The sequence below is a fragment of the Numida meleagris genome, chromosome 1, assembly GCF_002078875.1.
Source record: "Numida meleagris isolate 19003 breed g44 Domestic line chromosome 1, NumMel1.0, whole genome shotgun sequence".
NCBI lineage: Eukaryota > Metazoa > Chordata > Aves > Galliformes > Numididae > Numida > Numida meleagris.
In genome coordinates this window covers 76,503,034-76,516,027 of record NC_034409.1, presented here as the reverse complement: position 1 = coordinate 76,516,027, position 12,994 = coordinate 76,503,034, and the positions used below count along the sequence as shown (strand labels likewise).

Below are 12,994 nucleotides of genomic sequence, written 5' to 3'. Positions count from 1 at the left end.
TTTTCAGTTAGAAAAAACGTAAGTTTCAAGCTCTCATGCTTCCATGGAAGAATTGAAAACATGAACCCAAAACACTAAAAAACAACGAAAACTGTCCAATGTTTACTTTTCGTATCTTGCAAATTTAAGTCAATATCATAAATCTGTTGGCACCTCAGGGCTGGTTTGTAGTGCTCAGCAGCAGAGAGGGAGGGAAGCACAGAGAAGGCTCACCAGTTCCCAGGAACAGAAAGGGAGAGGACAAACAGAACTCCTGGGAGGTGGCTGAGGGAACAAAGCCCAGAGGGACAGCAAGTGGGTCACAAGAGTGTAAAAACGGTAGAAGATAGGCTACTTTACTTATTCACTGTTCATTGGAGGGGAGTTGGACTAGATGATCTTTACAGATCAACTCAAACTATTCTATGTAGGAAGCAGAAAATGTCTCCTCCACATATTGGGGTAAAGATTCAAGGCTCTGTGGCCTTGAATACCATCTTTTACCACCTTTTTGAGTGGTGTTTATTGCACAGATAGGATCAAATTATCTGCGGACTTGAGGACAAAGCTTTTGTCGGCCACAGTGGGAAAACACAACAAATCTATCCCAGAAATACTGTTGCATCCCTAGGGGAATGCACAACCCTCAGCCACTGCCAAAGAACACAGCTCCAGTGCTGCTTCCCAGGCAATTGCTATGTAGACAAGGTGAAACATTTTTTTTTTTTTTTGAATGATCTGATAGCCAAACATTAGTGTTATACAAACAGTACAAAGTTTATTGCAGGATTGAGCTTTAATCTCTTGTGGTTGCTTATTGACAACAGAAAAATTAGAAGCTCAGTCAAAAGACCTTCTCTGCATCCTGCTTGTAAACTGCCTTGAAACTGAGGATCTCACTGCTGCTCACTCTAAAACCCAACGTAAGTCTTACATGAGAGACAGCAAAGATTGGGTCTGGGTTGCTTAAAATTCCCATTTATTCTGCTTGATTTATCTTTTTGTGCTTCCTGATTTTGGCCTTCCTAAGTGAAGGTAGAGCAAAAATCATGTTATGTGATTTATGGTATATCAAGTTATAGGGCACATGAAATCTTGTGCTCTTGGCTGTGGTTGAATGTCATGAAGATGTACATAGAGGGCTTGGGATCCTTTCACCACCTGACACCTGATACCTGCAAGGATGGACAAAACAACACTGAAGAAATCAGTCAGTCTTCTTCCAGGGATTCCCTCATCTTTGCCTTTTTGCTAGCAGAGAATTAAGTCCTAATTTTCAAGTGTATACACTGGTGTCTCAGTCAGTGAGATACACACAGGCTGGTTTAATGTAATTAATCTATGACTATACTTGTGTCAGGAGTGCACAACCTCAGAATCATGGGACATGTTTTGGAGAAGTTTGAGGCTCTGATAATCTGCTGTGGGAGGTTAATCCTGGAAACTAGGATATTTACTTCTTCCTGCACATTTGCAGGGAAATCAGACCAAAACCACAGCTGTTTTAAAACTTGATGCTTTCATATACCTTGAATAATACCTATTTAATCAGAACCATGGAAGTAATTGCAACAAACAATACAGCAGATTGATTTTGTCTTGTGTTCTTTACATGTTTCCTTGTGTATGGGTACAGTTGGCTAAAACATGAATTTGCACAGTTTTTAGACCTAGTGAGATCACAAGTGTGTAAAAGCAGGCACTTAATAGTCAGCACTTCTGCTGCTTTGATGAGACATCTGGGCCACACAATGTCTCTTCTATTCCCTGAAAGATCGAGGGCAGTACTTAGAATTATGTTTCATGTTGTGGAATTTGGTTTTTGTCAGTTTGTCCAAATTTTGTATGCTCTGTTTTTAGTGTGTATCTGTGCTCTAGTATGCAATGCAACCCAGAAGGTATTTGTTACAAAAGAGAACTGAAGATCAGCAGAAAATACTTTGTGTTTTTTCCCCAACTATGACCTTGACAGTGAGTCTGGATGTAGTTTTGCAATGCGTTCATGCTGGAGCAGGATAGATGTAGGCTCTGTATTTACATGCTTCTGAATTTTATGGGCGTGCACTTAGTCACTGCACTTCATAATTGTTTGGTCAGGCAGCTGTCCTGAGGGAATCCAGCAAATGATGTTATGGGACTGCCTTTGAGGAGATTTACTGGAATAAATAATCCAGAGAGTTTTAAGATGGAATTTATGATGGAATTAGATAACTGCTGTGTCTTAAAATAGCAGGGGACTTAAAGTGACTCTTTAGGCTTCTGTACATTAAGATAGAATAAAGAGACGCATAAAGATGCAAGCTTCTTCCTACCCTCATGTCTGCATCTGCCAGTTTTCTATATAGTAGGGCAGAGGACAGACAAAGATTTGCCTGCAATTAGATGGAATAGTTATTTGCACTGGATAATCATAGCCTGAATAAGGAATAACTGGAGTTGGAAAGAAGTTCTGATTCAAGAGGAATCTTAACACGCAAAAGACCAGAGTCTGCTCTTAGCTCCTGTAATTTTGTGGAGATTCTTGAGGTCATCACACTTGCAAGATCAAGACTTTACATTTTAGGAAATGCCCAAATAAGTATCAGCCACGTAAATGATGTATACGGGAGACAGAACATACCACAGACCATGTTCAGCAAGCAGATGTATCTTGATGACTCAGATATATCTTTCAAAAACATTTTATGTGGGAGGTTGTATTAGCTGACTTCCAGAAAAGTCCCTTATTTTTGCTCACTCTGCCATGATTCTGTGACAACTAAGCAGGCATTTATGTCATTTTGGGCTTATATTTCAAAAAAGATCAGGGCAAACTCAACGCATCACCTCAGGACTCTAAACTTGCGTAAGAGCAGCCTTGTCAGTATTTTGGGACACAAGTACAGGACATTTAGGATGTTATGTGGATAAATTAAATGTGCTCAGGGGCCAGTGTCAAGTGAAGCAGTACTACCTCAAGACTATCCTCATCATTAGAGCTGCCTCAGTCACGCTCTTTGTTCCCAACAGGAATGTTTCCTGACTATTGAGGCCACTGGGCATTTATAAGTCAGCCAAACATATTGCAGGCCAGCATGTGTTGTGTGATGTCTGTCCTTTGCCAGTTATGTATTTGGCACACCAGGCCAAATAGAAAGGGAGAAGCTACAAGACAGAGGGGGCCAAGGTTTTCATTAAATGACACTGAAGTTTCTGGAAGAGAGAATAACAGTTCAAGAATCTAATTTCCATGCTATTCTTTTCTCCAGGCTTCCCAGAGCATCTGTCTGCAATGGCTATGGTGTGTCTGTCGGACTTTGAAGCTTATGCTAAAAAATATTTACCTAAGATTGCTTGGGATTTCTTTGCAGCAGGAGCAGATGAATGTAACACCCGAGATGAAAACATCCTGGCATATAAAAGGTAATGTGGGGAAGAAGTGGGGGTGTTGTGCAGGCAACTTTTAAACTACATTCATGTACAAGTGTTTGGATTTCATAAGCAAAGATTCCTAACACCCTACCTGCTCTTATCTGAATAACGTATGCTGTGTGCTATGATGCTAGCCTGCATAAGGCTCAAATTGCGTAAGACACAAGGGATGCTGAGGATGCAGGCAAATGGTGTGGTTGGTGTGGTGTGGAGTGGTGTGGCAGGAAAGAGGATGTGTGGCTACAACAGAATGAGATGCAATGGGTAGCATGTGGCCAGTAAGAGGAAGCTGACATGTAAGTAGTGTGAGATTTGGAAAACATGCTGTGGACAGTGAGGTCAGGTACAATGTACAATGAGTACAGGCAAGAATGATAAGTGAAAGACAGAGACTTGGGGCTAGACTGCAAGTAGAAATAATCTGTGGGATGGACAACAGGAGAACAAGGGAGGTAAACCATGGCAATCTGAAGTGGGGAGTGTAGAAATGAAGTACTGCAGACAATGGGCAGGAGTATGGGATTAATGACAGGTGGCAGTGGCAGAACTGCTAGTTGAATTGACCTCTGAAAGCAAGAAAAAGGATGAAGAGCTTTTTTTGTGTGCTGATTTCTTTATTAGCTCAGATTGCTGCATTTCAATAGGTAAATGTTGACCTGGTTTCCATACAACTTCAAAAGCAGAAAAGCCACCAGGCAGCTACCATCCTGAAGGGTGTTTTATTTCTGTTGCCTTGCAGGATTTGTTTTCGGCCACGTATGCTGCGAGATGTATCTATGCTGGACACTAGGACTAAAATCCTGGGGACTGAAATCAGCTTTCCAGTAGGAATCGCCCCGACTGGCTTCCACCAGCTGGCGTGGCCTGATGGAGAGAAAAGCACAGCCAGAGGTACTCTTCTGTTTTGCTATCCTGTTTTTCCAGCTTCACAGGTGAGAAGCTGTTAGGATAGTCTGGAGTATGACTGAGCAAAGTGTTCAGATTCCAAAGGGCAAACGTTCTTTCACCCTTGTCTGTGAATGACCTAGCCCTTGTTGTAGATGACCCACTAGGGTCTGGTGACACAGTGTGCATGAGAAGCCACTTACTGCTGCACTTCTCTAGCTGCCACTGTTACCAGATCAGCCCCATATTGCAGACTTGAGTCAGAGGCTGTGGACACGTTGCTGGGCTACACCAAAGAACCACACAGGTCTTCAGTGCCAGGGGCTCTAGATAGGACATAAAGTGATGGACAAGGCTCAGCCTGCAAATTCCTCGGTGCTGGTCAGAACAGTGTCAGCCTTGGAGAAAAGCAAAGCCTCTCAGCCTAATCATATGTTAAGTTTGGAGAGCTAACCCCAACAAGTATTTCTTTTCCTGTGTGCATTTCTGTGCACACTGAGAGTATTTGTGTGTGCATTCCCACAAGGAAGCATACATGACGATGAAGATCCTGCTTTTTAAAAAGCTACTTAAATCATAGAATCATAGAATGCCTTCAGTTGGAAGGGATCTTTAAAAATCATCCATTTCCAATCCCCCCTTCTCTGAACATGGACACCTCCCACCAGCTCAGGCTGCCCAGGGCCCCATCCAACCTGGCCTTGAACACCTCCGGTGATGGGAGCTTCTCTGGGCAGCCTGCGCCTTCTGAGTAAAGAATTTCTTCCTAACATCTAAGCTAAATCTCCCCTCTTTTAGTTTAATACTACTCTCCTTTTCCTGCCACTATGAGATTGTGTAAAAATTGGTCTTCCATCCTTTTATGTCCTGGAAGGCCACAATGAGCTCTCCCCACAGCCTTCTCCAGAATGAACAAGCCCAGCTCCCTTAACCTTTCCTCACAGAAGAGGTGCTCCAGCCCCCTGATCGTCTTCATGGCCCTCCTCTGGACCTGTTCCAATGACTCCTAATCCTTCCTTGTACTGGAAGACCCAGGTCTGGATGCAGTTCTGCAGATGGATCCTCACCAGGGCAGAGCAGAGAACAATTACCTCCCTTGTCCTGAGTTTGAAAAATGAAAGCAACAGTTGGTAATTTACCTTAATTCCTTAACCATGATCCTACAACAGCATGTGGCAAATACAGCTGTTTTTAATCTCTGAGATGTATTTGCCAGCTGGCAGATCCCTATCTTTGGTAGGATATACAAACAACAGGAGTTCAGGTTTTCTCTGTAAACAATGTGCAAAAAGAAAATCATAGCCATTGTCTGGCTAGGATGCTCTAGTGACCTTCATTCTGATAGTTTTTCAATACCTCCCAAAGCGGCCAAAGCAATGGGCACCTGTTACATTGCCAGCACCTACTCTACCTGCTCACTGGAGGAGATCACTGCAGCTGCTCCTGGTGGTTTTCGATGGTTCCAGCTCTACATCCACCGCAACAGGGCAGTCTCTAGGCATTTGGTCCAACAGGCGGAGGCCTTGGGCTTCCAGGGCCTCGTCCTCACCGCGGATCTGCCCTACACTGGCAAAAGGCGCAATGATGTCCGTAATGGCTTCCGACTTCCTCCCCACATGAAATTGAAGAACTTGGAGGGAGCCTTTGAGGTTTGTGAAATGATCTCCTTCTTTCATTCCTTGTGCTGTGTGCACCACATGAGACAAAACCACTGGGTAACTGCCGCTTCAGTATCTGCTGCATCTGGGGCATAGCTTCTCCCCTCCTTTTTCTGCAGCCTTCTAGCTTGACCTCCTGCCAGCCTGGCTGCTGGCTTTAACATCCCAGTGCAGCTTCCTCAGAGACACTGATTTCCATCCTCATTGTTGTCACCTAGAAATGCATGCTTTATGACACTGAGGAATATGATTGCTAGAGGTTTAATTAATCCCTTTTAGGGCAGGGAAAGACTTCAAATCTCTGTGTTGTTACAGTTCAGATGAGGTTTTCTTCTGTTTCATGGATGCAGGGAGATGACCGATCTGAGTATGGACTGCCACCAAACAGCCTGGATCCTTCGGTCACCTGGGATGATATCTGCTGGCTGCAGAGCCTGACTCACCTGCCCATTGTCATCAAAGGGATCTTGACAAAAGAAGATGCAGAGCTGGCAGTGAGGCACGGAGTTCAGGGAATTATCGTCTCCAACCATGGTGGAAGGCAACTGGATGGAACACCTGCCACTGTAAGTGAGAAAATGGATGTCCCATGAGTATTGTGTGCATGTTTGTGCTAACTTGGCTACTGGCACACAAATCTTAGTAAATGTGCTTCTGGTAGACTTGTGTGTTTGCTGCATACCTGTGGACATATGCAGACGTATTACAGATTTAAGCAAGTGAAGTGCTTGCCTCTGCATGGGCTGCCTTAATCAAGTATTTCCTCAGTGTCTCAGGAATGGTCTTTAACCAGCACTGAGCTCACATTACTGCAGCAAAACTGCTGGCCTAACTTAATAAAAATTTTCTTCATGAGCTGGTGCAGCGCACGCATATTCTTTATACACTGCATCAAAAATAAAATGAAGCTCTGGAACCAAGAATGTGTAAATGAGAGAATAATGTACTCTCATTGTTCATATATGCCAAAATATGCACAAACAGTGCAACTAGACTTAGTGAGAGATCTGTTTACGTATTTGCAGACTCAAGTCTAAATAGGAATCTACTGACTTTATGAAGCCAGGAAAAAAAAAGAGTAATTTATCCAGAGACAAATTCTCCTACTTTTTAATCCATACAAAGAAATAATGGTTTGTTGGACTTATGTCTACTTCACTGTTTTAATTTGGTTTCCATTTTTCCAACTGTTCTTAATTTACATGTCTGTATTGCGTAGTATCATATTCTTTCAGACTTTTTTTCTGTTTTCCTCTGTAAAATAAAACTGGTGCCAGGAAATTCTCTTCTATGTCAAGGGTGATAATAAATAAATAATTTTCTAAATGTTATAGACATAATAATGGAAATGATGCCCATGTAAAGTTTCTTACATGCACAGACAAAACAGTAAGTAGTATATCTGTCTGTCTGTGGGGGATATCACCTCTTTGACTTGGACCCAAAAGATGAGCCCAAGTTGCAAGTGGCTTCTTCTTTGCAGATAAATGCTCTGGCTGAAGTTGTGGAGGCAGTACGAGGCAGAGTTGAAGTTTATTTAGATGGTGGTATACGTAAGGGAAGCGACGTATTGAAAGCACTGGCACTGGGAGCAAAATGCGTCTTTATTGGAAGACCAGCTTTATGGGGTCTGGCTTACAAGGTGAGTAATGAGGTTTGAGTCTGTATCAAGGAATCACAGAATTGTTGGCGTTGGCAGGTCCCTCTGGGTCCATCTGATCCAATCACTGCTCCAACAGCAACACCCAGAGTCGGGTGCCAGGGCCACATCCATGTGGCATCTGGAGATCTTGTTGAACCTAATGAGATCCAACAAGACCAAGTGCAAGATGTTGCACTTGGATCAGGACAACCCCAAACATGGTTACTGACCGGGAGAAGAGCTCGTTGAGAGCAGCTCTCATTGTGGATGACTTGGGGTTCCTGGTGAATGAAAAGCTGGATATGAGCCAGCAGTGTGTGCTTGAAGCCCGGAAGGCCAACTCATCCTGGGCTGCACCTAAAGAGAGGTGGCCAGCAGGGAGAGGGAGGTGATTGTCTCCCCCTGCTCTGTCCTTGTGAGGCCACACCTGAAGTGGGGCCATCCAGGCCTGAGGCTCTTCAATACAAGAAAGATGTGAAGCTGATGAAGCAGGTCCAAAGGAGGGCCAGGAAGACAATCTGGGGCTTGAGTACCTTTCCTATGAAGAAAGGTTGAGGGAGGTGGGCTTGTTCAGCTTGAAGAAGAGAAGGCTCTGGGGAGACCTCACTGCAGACTTTCAGTACTTGAGGGGAGTTTATAAACAGGAGGGAGACTAACTTTTTACACCTTTGATAGTCATAGGACAAGGAAGAACATCTTTAAACTAAAGGAGTGGAGACTTAGGTTAGATGTTATAAAGAAATTCTTTACTCAGAGGGCAGTGAGGAATTGGAACAGGCTGCCTGGAGAGGTTGTGGGTGCCCCGTCTCTGGAGGCATTCAAGGCCAGGTTGGATGGGGCCCTGGGCAGCCTGGTCTAGTGGGTAGCAGCCCTGCCCACAGGGAGTTGGAGCTGGATGGGCTTTGAGCCATTCTGGGATTCTGTGATTCTATGATCTCTAGGAAGGAGACTCCACAACCTCTGGGCAACCTGTACCAGAGCTCCGTCATCTGCAAAGCACAGAAGTGCTTTATGGTGTTCAGAGGGACACCAATTTGTGCCCATTGCCTCTTGTCCTGGCACTGGACACCACTGCGAAGAGCCTGGCTCCATCTTCACTGAACCCTTCCCTCAGGCATTTATACACATTGGTGGGATTTCCTTGAGTCTTCTCTACACTGAACAGTCCCAGATTGCATGTCTACTCCTCAAACTCTCCAAGACTCTGTAGGTATTATTTGACAGTCATACAGAAACAGTTCAATCTTAAGTATTTTTTTGTTTTAATTGGATTTTAAGTGGCATTGCTTCAAATTGAGTCAAACATAGACACTTTGTTTCATTTAAAAATACGCTGGATTTTATGATTTAAAATATGATTTTGAAACCGATACCATTGTTCTGTGGGCCCTGATTTCTTGACGTTGAATGTTGGTGTTAAAATACTGAAGGAATCAGGACTATCAGTGCATTTGAAAACTGGAGGCAGGCTTATTTGCCATAAAAATGAGTCTGAAAATGTTATTTGCTGCCAGCTTACTAAAAAACAATATATGGTTTTGATACAGAAGTTTCATAGCGGTGTTATGAATTCTTTAGAAATACACATGGAACTTTATTCTATTGATACTTACAACATTTCGGACAAGGCAGAGCACAGCAGAAGTCCTGTAGGTGCCTAAGTGTGCCGCTGCTCTCTCAGTTCCAGTTTTGTTGCTTCTTAACTACTACCATATTGCTATGATCCAGAATCATGAAGCAGGCCTCTGATGCAGAAAGTTAACACAAAATATTTAAAATGTAACTATACAAGTGTTTTTTGCTTTGATATGCTTTGGCTTTTTTTTGCCTATGAATTGCAGCATTAAAGCTTTATCTTGAGAAGAAAAAACAACATTTTTATGGTCTAGATACATTTTGCATCTTTGAAACGAGACTTTCATCCAATAGTGTGATTACTGTGGCTTTAAGCAAGAAATTACTTGAGTCTTGCAAGAAATCTGAAAGAGATGTCAGCTCTCTTTTGCCAGTAAACATAGAAAAAAGGGCCTATCACAGAGTCATATGGTCATAGAATCACTGAAGTTGGAAAAGACCTCTAATATCATCATGTCCAACCATCAACCCATCATCACCATGACCACTAAACCATGTCCCTCAGTGCCACCTCTACACATTTCTTTAACACCTCCAGGGATGGTAACACCACCACCTCCCTGGGCAGCCTGTACAATGCCTCACCACTCTTTTCAAGAAAAAATGTTTCCTAACACCAACTGAATCTCCCCTGGTGCAAGTTAAGGCCATTCCCTTTCGTCCCATCACTGTTACCTGGGAGAAGAGGCTGACGCCCACCTTGCCACCACTTCCTTTCTGGTAGCTGTAGAGAGCGATAAGGTCTCCCCTGAGCCTCCTCTTCTCCAGACTGAACAATCCCAGCTCCCTCAGCCTCTACTCATAAGGCCTGTGCTCCAGACCCCTCACAACTTCGCTGCCCTTCTCTGGACACTTTCCAGGGCCTCAGTGTCTTTCTTGCAATGACAGGCCCAAAACTGAATGCAGTACTTGAGGTGCAGCCTCATGCTGCTGTGATGTGCCTACATATATTTTTCCATAATGCAAACGGACAAGGGATGGGATTAATTTTTTTAGGTCAATGTTTTAGTATCATATTCCTTGGAGTATTTCTAAAAATGTTCTTAAGTGGCATTTTCCTAGCATACAATAGAGAGAGGACATGAGAAATCTGTGATACAGGCTGCACCTAAAGCATTCTTCATTGCAAGAAATAAAAACATAAAATATACCTGAGTAAATTAAAATTTTTAAACCTTTACTATACATGAAACTCTCATTACTTCATAGAACACTGTCAGCATTGCAAGGCTTGACATTTTAAAACAAGCCCATTGGCGGAGGTTAGCTGAAAACTAAGAAAAAACCTTAACAGCTAGAAAATGTCAGAAGTGATAAACAGCTTTGTTTTCTTTCCCTGTTCAGATGTATCCCAAAAGGAAAAACATCTGAATTAAGCTGTGATGAGCTGAGCACGTCCAGCATATCATTTTAATCATTCATCTGTTTGAGAGACAGGAATTGGCACTGCCTTGAAGGACTGTCCCAGCTCTCACTGTGCAAGCATCCTGCGGTACTGCTCTGTGCCAGTGCTCCTTTTGCCCTGACTGTTTTTTTTGCTGGAGCAGGGTGAAGAAGGTCTTCAGGATGTTCTGAGGATTCTGCACGATGAGTTTCGTTTGTCAATGGCCTTAGCTGGTAAGCATTTGGCAGGTGGTTTGTAACTGGTGACACAGAGGTTTGGCATGTAATTGGAGCTCCATGTGCAAGGCATCTAAAATCAGAAGGCTGATGGTCACAGAAAAGGAATCCATGTGAATTGTGCTGGTTCTAGTTGCTATATTTAAGATGATGCTTTAGCTCCTGCAAAACTACTTTGCATCTGAGGTGTCACAGCAATGAAGTTTGCAAGGAAGTATGTTAAAGCAGACTTCTGATCAAATTTAGATTAATGAAATGTAGAACTGCTAAATAGAGCTGAGCAAAAGTTGGAATTTCTGTTTTGATGAGAACTGCATGTTCTCCAGTATTTCACTAAATCTTTACCAGGGTAAAATATAGCCTTTTTTTTTTTTTTTTTTTTTTGACACATGAAAAATTCAGAAAAACTGGACGTTGATTTTTTCTCAGTCTATTACAGAATATGGTCCATATGTACCGATTCAAATCTCTGCATTCCGCATGCTCTAAATCCTTTGTTGTCTCCTCCGAGCTTTTACTATTGTCTTTTGTTCTGTTTCTCACCTGTGCCTCTGTCTGCCATGTTTGACCCCACACTGAAAAGCAAATTTGCACAGTCTGGATACCAGTTACATACATGAACAAGTAGAGCAATAGGGTCCAGTGCAGAAGTATTTAAACATCAACAAAAAGGTTCTGTTGCAATTCTAATCATGTTTTAAAGACTTCCACTTTTCAGTGACTATAAACTCAAGTGGTCAGCAATGCTGACTAGGAGACTGGGATTGAAAACTCACTGAAGATTTCTTCATAGTCTGCTTTTGTGAGTGGCTACTTTTTCACTAGTAAAGATTGCTACAAGTTTTTTTTCCAGAAAGCTCTCATTCTTTACTTGCAAATGGGCACCAAACTCATCAAGAGTAGTTAGCTGGGGCCTTTGGAAGGACTATGCAAGTGACTATGCACTCAGATTCGACCAAATGAAATGACACTGTAAATCTCCATCTCCAGTCACCTGACTCTCAGCCCTCTGTCCTTTCTGTCTACTTTCACTTCTGGCTGGATCAGATAGTTCCCTGCCCAGACTGGGGTAAGGACTTCTTTTTTATTTATTTATTTTTTTTTTACCATGTCTAGCTCCTCTTGTGTTGGAAGCCCAGTGCCTAACCTCAAAGGCGAAGGTGCCATTGATTGACAGGGACCTGAGCTGTTGAGATGCCAGCCTATCCTACACAACTCACACAAGATGAGGCCTGTAGGCCATGAGTCAGAGAAGTTTTATCCGCAGACCTTTCTCACTCACCAATGTGTTTCATTTCTTCATCTATTTCAGGCTGTGCCAGCATCTCAGAAATTGGCAAAGACCTGGTTCAGTTTTCAAAGCTGTAAACAATCTCCTGCAACACCTGAACAGAAGCAGCCAATGGCTGAGGTTGCACAACAGACTGAAGAGAGAGAAAGAAGTGAAAATACTGAACATACCACATGTCTGAGAAGGACTTCAGGAAACTCTTGAGACTATTAGGAAAGGCTGTATTAGCAGCAATCACTGTTTACTTTTTTGAGACAAATGAGTTATTTTCAGATAGATCATACTTGCTTAAATACATGTAATTTAAACTGACTATTCCCTGACATTACCTGTGTTGGGCATTACTCCCAAAATCAGTTCTGTCCGGCAGACAGATTGCAGTCTGACTGCAGCTCAAGCAACATACTTCTCTATGCCATGCAGTATTGTGGCTGTATCTTCCATAGCCTGGGCTTTCCTGGATGAATTCATAGCACGTGCAGAAGCTAGACACATCAGATAACAGACACCCCATCTCCCCTTTAAGGTATTGTCTTCTTTTAAATGCAGAGAAATGATTAGTGACCAAAGCAATGGGCTCTTCTCCCTGCAGAGTTCATCTCCTCCTTCACATGGTTAATGTGGACTGTACACTCATCAGAACAGTGGTCAGGACCCATGCATCTTCCAAGTACAGCATAAGTTTGTGGCAGTGCATAAATGGATTAGATAAATGGATCAGATACTGCTGGCTTCCTGGTCTCTTTGCCCATGGATGAGTTACTGCAGATAGGTAGGAGCGGCTGGTGCCACCTCAGCAATACACGCTCTTCAGTCCCAGACCTGCTGCCACGCAAGCAGCATACACCTCTGAGGAGCAGAAACGCATGCTCA

General features: G+C 43.0%; 1 protein-coding gene across 2 annotated transcripts in view; it reads left to right on the top strand.

The window, feature by feature from the left end:
• The window catches only part of HAO2 (hydroxyacid oxidase 2), a 47,181-nt gene extending 34,748 nt beyond the window's left edge, over positions 1–12,433 (top strand). The window contains exons 1-8 of one of the 2 annotated variants that reach the window (XM_021396873.1): positions 483–902; positions 3,228–3,381; positions 4,130–4,281; positions 5,641–5,924; positions 6,284–6,499; positions 7,417–7,575; positions 10,758–10,827; positions 12,143–12,433. In XM_021396873.1, the coding sequence (XP_021252548.1) occupies positions 3,251–3,381; positions 4,130–4,281; positions 5,641–5,924; positions 6,284–6,499; positions 7,417–7,575; positions 10,758–10,827; positions 12,143–12,198 (1,068 nt within the window). In that variant the 5' untranslated portion in view covers positions 483–902; positions 3,228–3,250 and the 3' untranslated portion in view covers positions 12,199–12,433. Of the gene's footprint in view, positions 1–482; positions 903–3,227; positions 3,382–4,129; positions 4,282–5,640; positions 5,925–6,283; positions 6,500–7,416; positions 7,576–10,757; positions 10,828–12,142 lie in introns of those variants that run through there. The other variant, XM_021396863.1, reaches the window with a different exon arrangement.